Source organism: Hypanus sabinus, chromosome 23 (assembly GCF_030144855.1).
Source record: "Hypanus sabinus isolate sHypSab1 chromosome 23, sHypSab1.hap1, whole genome shotgun sequence".
NCBI lineage: Eukaryota > Metazoa > Chordata > Chondrichthyes > Myliobatiformes > Dasyatidae > Hypanus > Hypanus sabinus.
The window spans coordinates 8,693,048-8,712,826 of NC_082728.1; the positions used below are offsets into that span (position 1 = coordinate 8,693,048).

A 19,779-nucleotide genomic window follows, 5' to 3' on the forward strand; every position below is an offset into this window, starting at 1 on the left:
CCAGACTATCCAGCCTACTCACACTCTTTTGATCTCTAACCTTCGTCTTGGCTTTTCCTGATGCACACACTTTTTCCATTCACCCTTTGACTCAGAGCTTGCCTGTTTGTGCAGCAGATCTTGCAAACTAAACCAGTTGCATACTTGGATTAGAGCAAAGACTTGCAATTCACTAAAGAGATATGTACTAGGAAAAATACTCTTCAGTCACAATTTAATGACATGACTTAATGTTTCCAAAAAGGTATTAATAAAAGCTGCTCCCCAGAAACAAATATGCTTACTGATTTATGCAAAATACTACAATTACATAAAGTAAATAATAATTATCTTCAATATACTGCCTTATTAGCAGCATGTCACAATTATTTTAAAGTTCATCCATGATCTGGGTTGTGCTTCAGCTCTTAGAAAATAATTTACAGTTCTAAAAGTATATTTGTATTTTTTAAAACTTTGGCTTCTATTTGGAATAGACAAGTGATCCCATTGATCTGCAAGAAGTTTAAATTGGTATATTTGTATTCCATTGCACATCTTGATGATGTCTTACCCAGTGCAGGTATTCCAGTAGGCGAGAGGGAAGATGTGAGAAAACTAGCTGCCCTTGTTGCTATCTCTGAAACATTTTTAGAATTGTTTTACCTTTCCTGTAAGTCTATTATCTGAGAGTTGAAAGTTTGGGAATTTTCCATCCTCTACGTGAGGGGATGGAAAAGATGTATGTTGACATGTTAAATGGCTGCATTTCCTGTAGTTAACTTGTAATGGTCATTAGTCAGAAAGCTTCATTACATTGGATAATGAAAGCCAAAGACAGTGTTCTGATGAATGTCTGTGTAAGTTATGCATTAAAGATACAGGTTCTCCATGCTAATTTTGCTTCCCCCGCCCCTCGCATCCCCATTTCCCCACACATTGCTGGCACCCACCATTTTTTAGTTGCCTGCTAAGTCGCCTGTTTTTGGAATATGGGGTAGGGGATGGGAAGAGGAGGGAATCAGAACAGGAAGAATGAGGAAGCAGAATATTACACCCAAGCCTCTGGAGCTGTGTGAACTGTTCTTCCACCCCAATGCAATGATACATTTGTGCAATTGGACGACAGAACAAAAGACTAGAAGTTTTAACAGCATTGTGGGTCATTCATTTAGCCTCTGGAGAAGACTCTGCAAACTTTAATATTATGTTCCTTACCTATTTGCATGGATCTCATTTTTGAAGTGTCCAAGATTGGAGCCATTTGATGTTCTAATTTCGGATTTATCATTATAGAAGTGACAGAGAAGATTCACAAGAATGATTCTAGGAATTAAAGGGTTACTGTATGAGGAATGTCTGGCAGCTCTTGGGCTGTATTCCTTGGAGTTCAGGAGAATGAGGGGGGATCTCATAGAAACATTCCAAATGTTGGCCTGAACAGATTAGATATGGCAAAGTTATTTCTCATTGTAGGGGATTCTAGGACAAGAGGGCATGACTTCAGGATTGAAAGACGTCCTTTTAGAACTGAGATGCGGAGAAATTACTTTAGTCAGAGGGTGGTAAATTTGTGGAATTTGTTGCCACGAGTGGCTGTGGAGGCCAAGTCATTGGGTGGATTTAAGGCAGAGATAGATAGGTTCTTGATTAGCCAGGGCATCACAGGGTAGGGTGTAAAAGCAGGGTAGTGGGGATGACTGGAAGAATTGGATCATCCCATGATTGAATGGCGGAGCAGACTTGATGGGCCAAATAGCCCACTTCTGCTCCTATATCTTACGGTCTTATCTCCAGAAGTAGACCTCTTCAAGCTCTCCTTATTTGGTTTTAAGATAATGCAATAAAAAAGTAAAATACTGTAATTGATGATAAAAAGGGGAACAAAACTTGAGAAACAGCTGGTTTGAGTGTATTTGAGTGTAGCCTATTTTTAGTTATAAAGATTTCAAAGATGCAATTCTTAATTATTGAATACATCTAATTTCTGATTGTGTCTTAACTGGTTCCATGTAATCAAAGCTTTGATGCTTTTAATATTGGTTACCAGTGTCTTCAACTAGTTTGAGAGAAAGCAGTTGAGTGCCCTCCATTCATGTCATCCATGGACCCACAATATTTGACACATCGAGCAAAAGCCAAATGTGGATTTGGATGTCAACATGCCACTGCCTTAACAAAAATAATGGAATTGAATTAAAAACATAGACATGCAGAAGTATTGTCACTGAACTTAGAATTAGATTTGAAAGTTGAACAAATTTTAATTATATTTTTCTACTGCATTTACAGGAAGGAGAAGGCAGATGAGGGTCCACCGGCCACGGTCGCCACTATTTGAAGAGACTGACATTATTCCTCTTGATATTCCAAAATGTTCTGAGGATTTATTGGTGCCCACTGAACAGCTGATGAGCATTATTGCTATTTATGAGGTGTTGAATAATTTTGGAACTGTCCTGCGACTTTCACCTTTCCGTTTTGAAGACTTTTGTGCTGCCGTGGTTGGTCAAGAGCAATGCACGTTAATTGCAGAAATGCACATTGCTTTATTGAAAGCTATTTTACGAGAAGAGGATTCCTCTAATACCACCTTTGGTCCTGCTGACTTAAAAGATAGCATCAATTCTACATTGTACCTTATAGATGGAATGACGTGGCCAGAACTGGTACGGGCTTATTGTGAAAGTGACCCAGAATACCATCATGTACTGCCTTATCAGGAAAAGGATGACTACCCATATGGACCAATAGAAAACAAAATCAAAGTTCTTCAATTTTTAGTGGATCAGTTCCTGACAACGAACATTGCCCGTGAGGAGTTAATGTCTGAGGGTGTAATTCAGTATGATGACCACTGTCGTGTATGTCACAAGCTGGGTGATCTTCTCTGTTGCGAAACTTGCTCAGCAGTATACCATTTGGAATGTGTGAAGCCGCCACTTGAAGAGGTGCCAGAGGATGAATGGCAGTGTGAGATATGCGTGGCACATAAAGTGGTCGGTGTTTTTGATTGTGTGCCTGAAATTCAGAAAAATAAACCATATGTTCGCCACGAGCCTATAGGATATGACAGGCACAGAAGGAAATATTGGTTCCTGACGAGAAGGATTATTATGTAAGTATACTTTGTAGTAATGGAACTCACCCAATTCGGAAACGCACTTCTGGTCAATGTAAATAGAATTTCTTAATTAAATAGGAATCAAAGAGTTTAAATAATTTCCAAATGTTAGCTTGGGTTGAAAATGTGTCCATAATACTGTTTGCTAGGTTCTGTTTTGTTGTGCTGTGTTTTTTCTGCCCCGAGAAGTGGGCATGCTACGTTGGCATCAGAGTATGTGGCGAAACTTGCAGGCTGCCTCCGACACCTCTTGGATATGTTGGTTGTTAATGCAAATAACACATTTCACTGTCTGTTTTGATGAACATGGTACAAAAAAATCTGAATCTGAAATCTGTAGAATACAAAATCCTTTCAGACTTTTGGCCCAAAGTGCGTTTCAGCAGAAATATTTAGAGTTGTATAATGTTCCTCTTGGCATTTTTTGATGCATCTAGATATTAGTTTGGATGGGTAAATTTGTATTGTGTCGCTGTTACTTTGTTAAATGATGATAGAGAATTGGAAGGTGAGGATAAATTGCCACATCTTCATGTGTTAACAATTTGAAAAGAATTCTTCCAAGAATCTTTTGATTCAGTTTGTGTGTCCTGTTTTCCGAAAAGCCGAAATCCATTTCTTTCAATTTGAAAGGCTGCATTGTGGTAATTTAGGCAAGCCTTTGTCAGCATGAAGCATATAGAAATAGATTTTTTTCAGCATATATCCGCAAATAAAATTGATTAGTTAAATACAATTTACATCAAACTCGCTGCAAGTTTTAGTAAAATTTATGTAACAGGAAAGATTTTTGTTTTTTTTGTTGATGAAGTCACGACAGTCATGTTGTCTTCAAGCCAGTAGTTTTGTTGACATCAAGTTTTTTTTTGCATATTCTAGTATCCAATGCGGCATTTTCAATGTGCATTCTGCAAGTCTGACACACTTTTTTTTTGAGGCATTGAAATGAGATTCTTTGTGGATGTTCCTGTGAATCAAGTGCCTTTAGGATATCCGTGAAGAGCAGGAAGTAATTGTTCAATCATTACCACAAAAACAAAATCAGCAGAAGTAACTCCTTGTGTGAATTATTGAGAAATTGTGATAGGTAAACTTCAATTCAGTAAAATGTATGAAAGACTGAAAGGGCTTGAACTTGATACCGTATATAGAGCATTATTTTTATAGTTGCATTTGACTTTGCAACATTACCTTATCTCATTGCCTTGTTATTTTGTGATTTTCTCTTTTCAAGAGTACTGAGGTAATCTGGTTAGGGACAAGTTATTTTGAAATTTTATTGTTTTCCCTTGATAGTTTTGTAATACACATGTTCCCAAGAGACAATGATTCCCAATTAGGTACTTTTTTCATAAGCAATTATAATCTTCCCAATGTTGGGGGAGTCCAGAACCAGAGACCACAGTTTAAGAATAAGGGGTAGGCCATTTAGAATGGAGCTGAGGAAAAACTTTTTCACCCAGAGGGTTGTGGATCTGTGGAATACTCTGCTTCAGAAGGCAGTGGAGGCCAATTCTCTGGATTCTTTCAAGAGAGAGTTAGATAGAGCTCTTAAAGATAGCAGAGTCAAGGGGTATGGGGAGAAGGCAGGAACGGGGTACTGATTGTGGATGATCAGCCATGATCACAGTGAATGGCAGTGCTGGCTCGAAGGGCTGAATGGCCTACTCCTGCACCTGTTGTCAATAATTCCATCTTGCTGACATTTCATGGTAGACTTTGAGTATTAATGTAAGGCAGTATGCTTCCTATCACCTACTAGAGATTGTGTTTGAAAGAGATAACATTTTGACAATGGAAAGGGAAACGGTGTTGTATATTGAAGATATTTCATTAGAACTGAGAGAGGAAACTGGAACAAGTAGTGGAGAAGATTGGGGAGGACCTATGGGTAGAACAAAATGAATTTGTAATAGGGTGAAATAATGAAGCTGTTGAACGATCAATTGAACTCTCTTGTCTGAATATTATCTTGCTAATATTATGTCCAAGTAGTGTTGTATAACCTGCCTTCTGGGGTATCCCAGCTGGGCAGCATATACACATGAAAAATTGCACTTCCAGTTTAGTGTACTGCATTCATGGAGTTTTAAAATCTTGCAGTTGGAAATGGTCCCATTGTTCCAGCTCCTCCATGCTGACCAGGATATTTATCTGAGTTTGTCATATTTGTCTGCATATAGCATATTTACCTTTAATCTTTTTCTAGAGGTACATGTCTAAATATCTTTTAAACATGTAATTGAACCTATCTCCACAGCTTCCACTGGCAGCTCGTTCCATGTACCTGTCACCCAATGTTTGAGTTAAAATGTCTTGTACTAATATGGATAGGGTCCAGTAAATTAATTGACAGTTTTGGTTTTTGCAACTAAATCCAGAGTATGCTGGAATTTTGGAGTTTTAGCAAAGTTGTTGCTGATGTGCACTTAAGTGAAATGATGGTCAAATCTTAATGTGCAGGGAGAGAACAACGAGTTGGTGAAATTGGCTGAAATATGTCAGGTGAAGTATAATCCAGGCAATTGTGAGGTTTTGGGAGTTTGGGAGCACGAATGAGTTTAAAATGTACAACATGAATTACAGGGTCTTCAGGAGTATTGTGGAACGCAGGGACCTTGGAATACAAGCCCACTGATTCTTGAAAGTGGCATTGCAGGGAGATAATGTAGTTAGGAAGGCATACAGGTTAACTGGCCTTCTTTAGTCAAAGTGCTGAATGTGGAAATAGGGAGATTTACTCCAACTTTATGAAACTTGGGTCAGACTCAGCTGGAGTACTTGCACAGTTCTGATTCCCAAGATATAGTATGTATCCAAGAGTGCTAAAGAGGGTGCAGAGAAGATTCAGCAGAATGTTGGCTGGGATGTAGCAATTCAGTTATGAGGAGAGACCAGAGAAGCTAATGTCTTTTGTCCCTGGGCTAGAGGAGGTTCAGGGTGGAGCCATGATTGAGGTGTGATATAAAATTTGGAATAGACAATGCACTGCAGGAAACTTTTCCTCATAAGAGGTATAAAAAATTGTAGGTTAAGAATAAGGGGAAAGGGAACAGGGACCAGGTATGAGGGGTGCTTTTTACCTTGAGAGTGGTAAGTACTTGAAATATTTGAGTGGTTAAATGCTGGGGAAAGGAGATGGTTAAGTTTGACTCTACATATGCTGTCTTAAGAGCTCCATACCTACAGCAATTCCGTTTCATTGCTGTTCAATTCAAAAATCAAAACCTAAAATTGTTTATTGTCATTTTTCAGTATACAAGTGTAAAGGAGAGAAAAGAGAGCAAAGTGATTGTTACTCTGGATCTGATGCAGCATACAAAAACAGAACAAGCATAAAGAACACAATGATTTCCGACTTGGATTTTTCCTTTCTTGTTATTTTCACACAAGCTGAGTGCTGGTAGGGTAAACAGTGAGACACTAATGCAGAGTAAGTTCCACAAATATAAAAGCTGTTGTGAAAGCTTTGCATGTCTTAACTCAAAGAATTTTGATAGTTGAATAAAATTTTAAGTTATTTGACATTTTTGGTATGAAGACATTTTAGGTATGTAGAAAGAATGTTTTTCACTTTGTTAGTGATCAAATTGAAAGCTCAAAGGGCAGGTTAAAAGTTAGACATTTTTAAAATTAATGACAAATTAATGACATTTTTAAAAATTAATGTAAGTTAAACTATTAATATTCTTGAATAGATTTGAGGCTTTGACAGGTAACCAGCTAGACAGGAGATGCATCACTTGTATTTTAAGCATTTTATCTTTTGTGTGCTCAGTACCAAGTACCAGCTAAAAAATTTTTGTACATTCTAATTTCTTGGACCTTCGTGATAAAGAAAATTTGCAAAGGCTCTTTTGCAAAATAGAAAATCTTGCTCATGTGTAGTATCTTTAAATTGGCAAAATGACCCAGGTTATTTCACAATATTATGGCTGGCTGAGAGGTGTTGCAACAACAACCTCATACTCAGCATCAGGAATCAATTGTGGACTCGGGAAGACACACACCAGTCCTCATTGAGGGGTCAGCAGTGGGAAGGGTGAGCAGCTTCAAGTTCCTGGGTATCAGTATCTCAGAGGAACTATCCTGGGTCCAACACATGGATGCAATCATGAAGGAGGGACACCAGTGCCTCTACTTCGGTAGAAGTTTGAGGAGATTCTGTATGTTATTGAAGACTCTTACAAATTCTGTTATGAGTATTCTGACTCATTCCAGCACAGACTCCAATGTACAGGATCATAAGAGGCTGCAGAGGGTTGTAAACTGAGCCAGCTCCATCATCAATGCAACCCTTTGCATGTCTTCAGGAGGCAGTACCTCAAAAAGACAGAGGGTGATGAATTTCAGAATCAGGTTTATTATCACCAGCATGTGTCATGAAATTTGTTAACTTAGCAGCAGCACAGAAAGAAAAAAACGAAATGGATCAATTACAGTAAATGTGTGTATATGTGAAATAGATTAAAAAATAGGAATAACATAGTTGCAAGTAAAAGTTTGTAAACTCTGCAATTACCTGTTGTTTTGTATTAATTACTCATTAAAAAGTGGTCTGATCTTCATCTAAGTCACAATAATAGACAAACACAATCTGTCTGAACTAATAACAAAACAATTGTACTCCTTGTCAATACTGAGCACACCATTTAAACAATCACCTCTGGGGTAACTAATGCCTCCTACAAAAGCTGTTAGGGTCAGATTTTCCAATCGATGAGATTAGCATTGTGGGTTGTAGAGGTTCCCTACCCTGTGTTTTTTTAAAAAAAAGAGAGACACACAATCAGGTTACTGACAGATCCTTCTCTTCTCAAGAAATAATCTGTTTATGTGCACCATGCCTCAATCAAAACAACTTTCAGAGGATCTTAAAAGAAGAATTGTAGAGATGCATGAAGCTGGAAAAGGCTAAAAAGGTATTTCTGAAGACCTGAGTGTTCATCAGTCCAGCATAAGAGAAATAGTTTACAAATGGAGGAAATTCAGTACTGTTGCTACTGTCCCTAGGAGTGGACATCTTGCATAGAACACACCAAGAGCACAACATGCAATGCTGCATGGATGTGATAAAAGAACTAATGGTAACAGCAAAAGACCTGCAGAGATCACTAGAACTTGTTAAAGTCTCTGTTCATGTGTCCACTGTAAGAAAAACACAGAGCAAGAATGGTGTTCATTGAAGGACACCACGGAGAGAACCTCTGCTTTCCAAAAACAAATGTTGCTGCATGTCTCAAGTTTGCAAAAGACCACCTGGGTGCACTACAGCACTTCTGGGACAATATTCTGTGATCAGATGCAATAAAAGTTTTTCTTTTTGGGTAGAAATGCACACTGCTATGTTTGGAGGAAAAAGGGCACTGCAGACCAACAGCAAAACCTCATACCAATTGTGAAGTATGGTGGAAGGAGCATCATGGTTTGGGGCTGCCTTGCTGCCTCAGGGCCTGGACAGCTTGCAGTCATTGAGGGAACAATGAATTTAAAATTGTACCAAGACATTTTACAGTTAAGTGTCAAGAGTAGTGGTCTATCACCTAAAGCTAAAAAAAGTTGGATAATGAAACAAGACAGTGATCTGAAACACACGAGTAAATCAATAGCAGAATGGTTTAAAAAGAAGAAAATTAGTGTTTTGAAATGGCCAAGTCAAAGTTCAGACCTTAACACAATTGAGATGCTCTGGCATGACCTGAAGAGGGCTGTTCATTCAAGGTATGCTAGAGATAATGATGAACTAACACTCTTGTATGGAGGAATGGTCAATAATTCCTTCTTGTCTTAGTGCAAGTCTGATCAGCAGCTACAGGAAACATTTGGTGGAGGGTATTGCTGCTTAAGGAGGTTCTACCAGTTATTAAGTACAAGGGTTCACATATTTTTCCAGCCTGGACTTCGAGCGATTAAACAGTGTGTTCAATGAAGACATGAAAAGTACAATTGTTTGTGTGTTATTAGCTTAGGCAGATTGTATTGTCTATTATTGTGACTTAGCTGAAGATCAGACCACATTTTATACATAATTAATGCAGAAAACCAGGTAATTGCAAAGGGTTCACTAACTTTTTCTTTCAGCTATGTATATATTTAAAAAAAAAGTGAGGTAGTGTTCATGGGGTCGATGTCCATTTAGGAACTGTGTGGCAGAGGGGAAGAAGCTGTTCCTGAATTGCACAGTGTGTGTTTTCAGGCTTCTGTACCTCCTTCCTGATGGTAACAATGAGAAGAAGGCATGTCCTGGGTGATGGTCTTTAAAAATGGATTCAGCCTTTCTGAGGCACTATTCCTTGAAGATATCTTGGATACTATGGAGGCTGGTACCCAAGATGGAGCTAACTAATTTTACAACTTTCTGTAGCCTCTTTTGGTCCTTTTTGCCTCCCCCCCCCCCCCACCCCCCGCCCCACCCCCATACCAGACAGTGATGCAGCCTGTCAGAATGTTCTCCATGTGGTACATCTATAGAGTTTTTGAATATAGAAATTGTGGAATTCGTTGCCACTGACAGCTGTAGAAGCTGAGTCATTTGGTATGTTTAAAGTGGAGGTTGATAGGTTCTTGATTATTCAGGGCGTCAAAGGTTGTGTGGAGAAGGCAGGAGAATGGGGTTGAGAAAGATAATAAAACAGCCATTAAAGGTAATAAAGTGACAGAACAGTCTTGATGGGCTGAGTTTTCTGATTCTGCTCCTTTGTCTTGTGGCCTTATGATCGAAGGTTGATCTACTGGTGACTATTAATGTAATTTCCAAAATGTAGATACTAGAAATTAATAGGTTTATATTATATTAGCTTCCATTTTATGCGACCAGTGTCAAGATTACAGATCAATGATGGTTATTTTTTAAAAAAAAAAATGATTTCATGTGATATAACTCTAAATTCTGCCCTTCAGATGCAAAAGCTCCAGAGGCCAACAAAACCAAAACCAACTAATGACATAATCTGCAAACTCCCCCCCCCCACCACCCCCATTTGCAGATAACAATCATGTTGCAAATGAAAATAAGATGATCAATAATGACTTTGTTGCTGGTAGTCAAAGTGAATAGTTTGTACATCCCAAAAGTTAATTGTATTTAAAAAAAAAACAGAATAACAGCAATGAAGAATACATTACAACTGAAGGTTAACAATTAAATAGAATACATTACAACTGAAGGTTAACAATTAAATAGAATAATTTAAGTTTATATAGGACCTTTCTTGTCCTTTTTGAGATGTTCCAAAATCACTTTACAGTTCATGAATTAACTCTGAAGAGTTTTGGCCTAGTAAATGTGGCGTTAAATTTATGCACATTAGACAGTTTTCAAATAATGTACGAATGACCAGGTTACCCATTTTAATGGTGTTGAGTAAAGGACAACTATAGGTTAATGGTCACTGGGAGGTTTTCATGGATGAATATGAAGACGTGGAGAACGATTATAATTCTGAAGGACAAAAGCTCAGTAAAGGGTTTTTAAGGAAACTGTTGCCATAACTTTTCAGTTATTTGCATTCTGTAAATACTCTTTTAATTTGGAAAATGGTGCGTGTCACTTTTTAATAATGATGAAGAAAGGGAATAATGTGATGGAAAGCCAGTTAGTTTTGCACCTGTTATTGGGAAATACGAAGTCTGAATTGAAGCTGAAGCTCAGTTAATTGGAAGTAGATTATTGTCCTCGCTAGGAAAATGGATGAAGAGCAAAAGAGAGAATTGGAACATTCAATTGAAATTCTGAGTTGCAGTATGTGACCACTTGTGTCTTGCATAGACTGCTAATGGGGAAGCAATGTTCACCATAGTTACAGGTAGCTTAAACAGAGATTCAGAAAGCCAGTACTGTCCAGAGTGCACTATTCTGCTGCTGCAAAACCGCAAAATTAACATCCTATAAGCTGGTGGTAACAGACCGGATTCTGATTTGAGATTTCTTTGGTTGCTGGATTGCTAGTGTTAGTTTTAATAATAGTTTAATTAAATGGGTAAAAGTTGTGTTAAAAAGAAATTGGCATAGGCAGATATCAAGTCCCACTAGATTTATAACAATTTTCTACTGTTACAGAAAATGATTAAAGTAGTCAATACATTGATGTAATTTATATTTAGAAGGTTTTGGTGGATTGGCATAGTATTTGTGCTGCAGCTGAATGAAACTGTAACCAGTTCTGAGCACCAAATCTTGAATTAAGTGGAGGGTAGATTTAGCAAGTTAATAATTGGTATTAACAAAATTCTGCAGTGAAATTCTAAAGAAGAGTATAGAAGCTGATATTGTATTTCCTCAAATTTAAAGGTTATGTGGTGGTTTTATCAAAGTTTTCAGATATCAGGAGGAATGGTAGAGAGAAAATACTGCTAGTTGGGGCATCCTAGCCCAGGGATTTGTTGTTTAAATTGGAGCCTAGGCTTTCTGGAGTAAATTTAGTGACTATTTACATATAACTGGTAGAGGTTGTCTGAAAATCTGCTCGAGGAGTGATTGTTACTTTTTTTTATTGGAGATGTTGTATCTTTTCCCACAGTATATATTCAATAGTAAAGTTCTAAGATTGTAAATTAAATGTGATTTTATAAAAATGAATTTGTGTTCAGCCATTTTATTACAGTTTCTGAAGAAATAATGTGCTGTGACTAAAGTATGGATAGAATCAGAATTGGGTTTAATATCACTGGCATATGTCAAAAAATTTTAACTTTGCAGCTACAATATGATGCAATAGTGTGTGTATGTATGTATATGTGTGTGTGTGTGTGTGTGTGTATATATATATATATATATATAATATATATGTATGTATACATAGTTCCATTTAGAAATACTAAACTTTTGTATATAACAACACACACAAAATGCTGGTGGGACACTGTAGGCCAGGCAGCATCTACAGGGAGAAGCGTTTCTCCCAAGAGATGCTGCCTGGCCTACTGTGTTCCACCAGCATCTTGTGTGTGTTGTTGTTTGAATTTCCAGCATTTGCAGATTTCCTCGTGTTTGAACTTTCGTATATGTTGGTCTGGGAGAGGGTAATATTAGTTCAGTTACCTTTGCAATGAATTCATTGGGTTTATGGGGACATGAGTGGTGTTTCTCCTATATATTCAGGGGTGCCTGATTATGAAGTCCAAGTCTGGATAGAAGACTCATAAGAGAGATGGGCGAAATGGTACCTGGGAAATGGTGTATTTTGTGTCCTATCAGGGATCTTGACCTGGAAATATCATTTTCTTGTATTGACTGAAGTTTCATTGAAGGAAATTACGAATTTTATCATTCATATCTGCCTTTGCCAAGATATTGAAACTGGTGTACATTTTCCCATTCCCAGTGGAAGTTTGTTGGAGATGTGCAGCATCATCGAGGATGCAAAATGTGTAGGGATAAAGATGCGGTTTTCATTGAAATGGCTTTGTTGCAGAGTTGTTGATTTACTATCATGGCTTGCATGCTGTGGTGGCAAGTAAAATGGAGGTGAGTTTCTCTAGGAAGCCAAATTTGAGAATTGTGAACCACGGCCCTACTGTTTGATAGATTCAAAGATCATTGTATGGTCAAAAAGGCCAGAAAATAGCCAATGCCCCAAATGATGTGTTTTCTTGTGAAGTTGTCATGTGGAGAATGGCCATTTTTTCTCTGAAAGCATTCATACTTGGATTCTGGGAAGGAGCATGTCAGAAGGATCCTGTCAATGTCGTGACCTGTGACAGCCAACAAAGTGACCAATTTGTAGTTAGCATTGGTCTTGCCTCCTTTCCTGAAGATGGTTGTGATTAGGGCATCCGAGTTACATCAATATATTCTCTTCCTAGATGTGGACAATGGAAGTATAGATTTATGACTGCAGTGTTTCACTGAGCTTTAGGTTTACAGCAGGAATACTGTCTACTCCTGAGGGTTTGGTTAATAGGGATATGTCCTTTTGGATGACTTGTTGATCAGGAGTACAGCAATATGGCTTAAATAAGTTGCTGTGAGATGTAGTCAAGAATATACATGTCAAGGGGGGAGTTGTAGTTTGGTCTTTGAGTCTTTCTGCCAACAGATGATGCCTTCCTCTCAGTGCCTGATGGTTGATTTCGTGATTGAACCTTTGAAGAATCAGAATATTCATTATATCAAGGGCATGTTCCAATAATTTTGTGAAGGAAAGGCAAGGGTGGGGGGATGTTATGTTTGATGAAGGGATAAACTGTTTAAAATACTGAGGTGAGGCCACTCCACCCCCCCTTCCCCTGGTTCTTTGGAACATTATTCCTCAAAGGGCAGTGGAAGTAGAAACATTGGCTATCCATTTCCATCTGTAAATGCTGCTTGACCCACTGAGATCCTCTGACATTTTGAATGTTGCTGCTAGTTTTTGTATATTTTGAAGATAGAGGAAGAAATATACTTAAGCAAGGGTTTGAAAGATTATTAGGTGGGTAGTTAACCATTATTCAAAGGAGAAGCAAGCTGCAGAAGCTGACTGACCTATTCATACTTCTAATTTGAATGTTTACAAGTAAAGGCATATGAATGGAGATACAGAGTTTGATAATGGATTCGTCAGGATCTCATTGAAAGGTGGAACTGGAACAAGAGGACCTATTTCTGTTCCCACAATCTAATTTACTACAGATGCTTAATGAACTTCTCCCAACAAGTTTTTCCATGCTCTGCTTGAGTTCATGAGTTCTTGTTTTAAGATTATCCCTTCCCCCAACCCCATACCCTTTCCTTCCTTGCGGTATTGGATGGAGGCATAAATTCTTTCCCTAAACTCTCTGGGTTGCAGGATGAAATACAAATCACAGCCATTTTGTCATCTTTTATTTGGGCAACTTAGGGTCTCCATCTATTTTGATTTTATACTGTCTATGGAACATTGTTTTCCTTCATCCTTTAAGTTCCTGAAATACTTATTGTCTCTTGATGTAATGTAAAATTGTTTGGATCACTATTGCATATCTGACGATTTGTTTCTTATGTGAACTCCTCTTATTCCCAGTACTCTTTTTGGATTATTTATTTCAGATATTGGTTTGCTTTATGCTGTGAGCTAAGTTCTGACACTTAGGTTGATTAATAGCTTGAATAGTATGGTTCTTGTTGATGTTCCGGAGTCGGTGACATTTGTTCTATTATTTTGATTACCTTTGTGTACCCAATCTCTATTTCTGACTTTGCTTCATTAGAGGTGATGGTGGTCCAGAGGTATTAATTCCCCTGACCGACAAACAAAACAGCTGAACCTGTACCTTCAGCCTCTCTGCACCTTGATCCTAATTTTTTCCCTCTTTCCTAGTTCTGACGAGTTTTCAACCTCTTACATCAACCCTTTTTCTTTTTCCACATATGTTCCCTCAATTTTGTGAGCATTTTCATCTTTTTCTGTGTTTATCTTTGATTTAGTGGCATGTCTAGCTTGTGGGCTTGTTGCCACTGGCAGCAATCTATTGCTAGTGAATGTCCAGGTGTTGCTGAATCTTCAACATCTTGTAATGATGAGATGAAAGAACGGTACAGTAGGATTGTACTGTGAACATTTAAAAGGGAGGGATACTGCTACTTCAGACTTGGTTTGTTCTGCTGCCACTTTCTTCCAGATTAAATCATTTGTATTCATACACTTCTATTAAAATCTTATTTAACTGCACCAAGCAATAGAATAGTTGGGAATGTTCAGTTTCAGTACATACTAAAATAGCCACCCAGTTCATGCCCTCTTCTTATTGCTACCATCAGAAAGCCTGAAGACATATACTCTATGTTTTAGGAATAGCTTCTTCCCTTCTGTTGTCAAATTTCTGAATGGACAATGAATCCATGACCACTATTTTCAGGTTCAAATTTATTATCTGACTACGGTACTGTGCAAAAGTCTAAGGGACATATACAGCGGCATGCAAAAGTTTGGGTACCCCTGGTGAAAATATCTGTTCCTGTGAATAGTTAAGTGAGTAGAAAATAAAATTATCTCTAGAAGTCATAAAGTTAAAGATGAAACATTCTTTTCAACATTTTAAGCAAGATTAGTGTATTATTTTTGTTTTGTACAATTTTAGAGTGAAAAAAAGGAAAGGAACTCCATGCAAAAGTTTGGGCAGCCCAAGAGATTTGAGCTCTCAGATAACTTTTACCAAGGTCTCAGACCTCAATTAGCTTTTTAGGGCTGTGGCTTGTTCACAGTCATCATTAGGAAAGGCCAGGTGATGCAAATTTCAAAGCTTTATAAATACCCTGACTCCTCAAACCTTGTCCCAACAATCAGCAGCCATGGGCTCCTCTAAGCAGCTGCCTAGCACTCTGAAAATTAAAATAAATGATGCCCACAGAGCAGGAGAAAGTTATAATAAGATAGCAAAGCGTTTTCAGGTAGCCGTTTCCTCAGTTTGTAATGTAATTAAGAAATGGCAGTTAACAGAAACGGTGGAGGTCAAGTTGAGGTCTGGAAGACCAAGAAAACTTTCTGAGAGAACTGCTCATAGGATTGCTAGAAAGGCAAATTAAAACCCCCATTTGACTGCAAAAGACCTTCAGGAAGATTTAGCAGACTCTGGAGTGGCGGTGTACTGTTCTACTGTGCAGCGACACCTGCATAAATGTGACCTTCATGGAAGAGTCATCAGAAGAAAACCTTCCCTGCATCCTCACCACAAAATTCAGCATTAGAAGTTTGCAAAGGAGCATCTAAACAAGCCTGATGCATTTTGGAAGCAAGTCCTGTGGACTGATGAAGTGAAAATAGAACTTTTTGGCCGCAATGATCAAAAGGGTGCAAAATTTCATGAAGAGAACACTTCTCTAATTGTTAAGCATGGGGGTGGATTGATCATGCTTTGAGCTTGTATTGCAGCCAGTGACACGGGGAGCATTTCACTGGTAGAGGGAAGAATGAATTCAATTAAATACCATCAAATTCTGGAAGCAGACATGACACAGTCTGTTTTTTAAAAAAAAAGCTGAAGATGACAAGAGAATGGTTTTTACAACAGGATAATGATCTTAAACGCACCCCAAAATCCACGATGGACTACCTTAAGAGGTGCAAGCTGAAGGTTTTGCCATGGCCCTCACAGTTCCCTGACCTAAACGTGATTGAAAATCTGTGGATGGACCTCAAAAGAGCAGTGCATGCAAGACAGCCCAAGAATCTCACAGAAGTAGAAGCCTTTTGCAAGGAAGAATGGGCAAAAATCCCCCAAACAAGAATTGAAAGACTCTTAGCTGGCTACAGAAAGTGTTTGCCAGCTGTGATACTTGCCAAAGGGGGTGTTACTAAGTACTGACCATGCAGGGTGCCCAAATTTTTGCTTCGGGACCTTTTTTGTTATTTTGAAACTCTAAAAGATGGAAATAAAAAAGTAATCTTGCTTTTAAAATATTAAAGAAATGTGTCATCTTTAACTTAATACTTTTTAGAAATCAGGTCATCTTTTACTTAGCTGTTCACAGAAATAGAAATTTTGACTGGGGTGCTGAAACTTCTGCATGCCAGTGTATACCTAGGTTATTTGTCAACGTGGAGTGGAGAGTGGGTTTGTAAATCTGGCAGGAGCAAAGGATGTTGGGAATGGTGAGGGTGGAGTGCTGCAGGATGGGTGTGGTGCTGGTGGCAGAGGAGGAGTGCCAGGGCAGGGGTGGGTGGGGGGGGGGGGGTTGATGCAGATGTGGACACACCCAGCCCTGAGACACCAGCCAAGGTAATTTGATTCCAAACGCTTGGTTTATTGATCATTGCAAAATGTCTCTCTGGTGCTTCCTGCTCAGTTTCCTTTTCCTAACCATGATTTCCCTTTCCCTGCCCTCTTCTTACTGTCAGTCCACAATAGAAATCCACATCAGAAACAGGTTTATCTTCACTTGCGTGTCATGAAATTTGTTTTTTTTTGTGTAGCAGCAGTACAACGTAATACATAAAATGACTACTGTACTGTGCAAAAGTCCTAAGTACCCTAGGTATTTCATGTGCCTAAGACTTTTGCACAGTATTTTATAGACAGTATATGCAACTAAACAAAACATTGTTCCTTGGGACCACACTGCACCCACAAAACATATCACACACAGCATGTAAAACAACATATGACCACAAATAAGTTTAAAAAAAAAATGCCTGTGTATAATTTATAATGTATTTTGTATATTAGATTGTGCTGCTGCAAAACAACAAATTTTTTGATACATGTCAGTGATAATAAACCTGTTTCTGATTTTCTGGTTCTGACACTGGTTTCATGATTTCAGCTGAAGCAGAGGTATCATGTTCTTTAAAGCTGTTACTTGATGTCGAGTAAAGAGGAGTATTGTTGCTTGCAGTTCGAGCCAAAGCTTCTTTACCTTTTTAGAGGAAGGAGAACAGTATACCAATGAGAAGTTGGCCGCATGCTTTAGCAATCCTAATTAAATTGTGAAATACTGTAACAATTGTTCAGAATTTCTGCTTACTTGCTAGTAATATTGAACTTGAGAAAGAAAATGGGGTGATATAATAATCCCAAAACAAACATTTTTTGCACTTATAGGAAACAAAAAATTTGAAGGGAAAAAGTAACATTGTTTGTCTCAAGTTTAGGAGAAAGTATGGATTTAATCATTGGAGGAGAGTTATACTGATTCTCCCATGTCGTAGGTAACATGGGTTCAATCTTCTGGCACTGCTGAGACTGTTGTCTAACCACGTTATTGATTTGCTTTCTTGGGTTTCTTGGAAAATTGTCTAAATTTTGATTCCTGATTCCTTTCTCTAGGAATCACCAAGTTGTACACTAGCTACATTGGACTCCATTCTTAAGATATCAGCTTGATTATCCTCTCAGTAGTTGAATGATACAATGTTCAACAATGGTGCTTAGTATATAGGCCAAGGATACTTCCCAGTTTATTTAAGAGCCACAGTTACAGATCTTAACAGTTTTTAGAAGATGGAACAGTTTAAAGAAGGTGGTTAACTATTGACTTTTGAGTAGTTATACCATCTTGTATATCGGTAATATATGCAGATGCATATTTCCTGTTTACAAAACCAAATTTACTGCTATTTACTTTGTCCTTTATAAATTCCTCTGACAAATTTGTAATGAAATCTTTATCAACTTGTCACAATATAATTGCACCTTCAAAACAGACCAATTAATATAAATCTGTTAATTTTACTTCATTCACATTACTCCATACCTCACAGCAGTCTAATGCCTAGGGAAGTACAATACTTTAAAATTTAAGAAAAAAATTAAACTCCTTTACATTACCAGTGGACACCGCAGGCAGTTTCAAACTCCAGAGAGTGCACATCTCACATCGTGTCTTGTGGTCCCAGAACAGATCCTGCATAGTCGGGGAAGCTCACCAGCACCTCTTCTTTCTGAGGAGGTGAAGAGAGCCGCACTGTGCGCATCATACTCGCGTCATTCTGTAGATGCATAGTAGAGAGCATTCCAACAAACTGCATCACTGAAACTGCACTGTGGCAGACCGAAGGGTTCCACAACAGATTGTCAGAATTGCCCAACACATCTTCAGCATCAGCCTACTTGCCATCAAGGATATGTATACAGAAAGGTGCTGGAAAAGGGCCAGTAGCCTCATGAAGGATCTCTCCAACTTGGCCATGGACTGTTTGTCCCACTCCCTTCAAGCATCCATACCAGGGCCACCAGACTCAAACAGTTGCTTTCTCCAGTCAGTAAGTCTGATCGACACCTCTGCCCACTAACACAGTCCTCCATGCCTTGAACCATTACTACTTTATTATTTTCTGTCAGCTACATTATAAGCAGACACTTCTGTGCCTAGTGTCACTTTATGGACATACAATACATTAACTATCTTGTGTATTTATATTTATTGTGTGTTTTATTTTTATTGTTGTATACTTCTATCTTTTGTGTTTTTATTTGTGCCACATCAGATTTGGAGTAACAATTATTTTGTTTTCTTTTATACTTGTGTACAGGAAATGACATTTTAACAATCTTGAAATTTGACATGCCCCCTTTGACCCTCACCAGTTTTTATCAATGCACCATCAAAAATATCCTATCCAGTGTCATCTAACGTCTATCCACCCCGGACATGCTCCCTTCTCAACCCCTCTGTAACTGCAACATTTTATTTTGCATCCTGTTATTATCTTCCTTTGTACTATCTCAGTGTTATAATGCAATAATCTGTATGGACAGTATGCATGACAAGTTTTTCACTGTACCTTGGTGCATGTGACAATAATAAACCAATTTACTGACTTGATATCAGAAGAGGAAGATCTGCTGAAGTTCTTGACTCCCAAAGGGAATCGAAATGGAATCATGCAGCTCTTAATCCAAACTTTGAATTATAATATCATCCACTGCCATGGATGCCTCCTACATCCTTTTGACTACTTACAATAAGTTATCCTTGCCTCATAGACCAGTGTTTTTTTTGTGCAGGAAGCGTGTGACCACTTCCTCAATGTTCAAATTAGTTCTATTCTTGTGCAACTTGTGTGTACATATGTTGCTTTTCTTAACCTAGCTGACTCAATTACTGCTTTAACAATCAGTCCAATTCTTTCATAAAGGCCTCAAGCAAATTGGACCAAAGTCTTGGAGGAACTCGGGCCCAGGCACATCAATGGAAATTAATAAGCAGTCGGAGTTTCAGGCTGACACTCTTGGCTGCCTTTGACCTTTCTCCCATCTTCAACCCTCCCCCTCTTCCT

The 19,779-nt window shown here is 38.3% G+C and overlaps 1 protein-coding gene across 15 annotated transcripts in view; it reads left to right on the forward strand.

The window, feature by feature from the left end:
* The window catches only part of bptf (bromodomain PHD finger transcription factor), a 170,496-nt gene that overhangs the window by 14,414 nt on the left and 136,303 nt on the right, over positions 1–19,779 (forward strand). For all 15 annotated transcript variants that reach the window (XM_059948291.1, XM_059948300.1, XM_059948295.1 and 12 more), the window contains exon 2: positions 2,272–3,097. In XM_059948291.1, the coding sequence (XP_059804274.1) occupies positions 2,272–3,097 (826 nt within the window). The remainder of the gene's footprint in view (positions 1–2,271; positions 3,098–19,779) is intronic.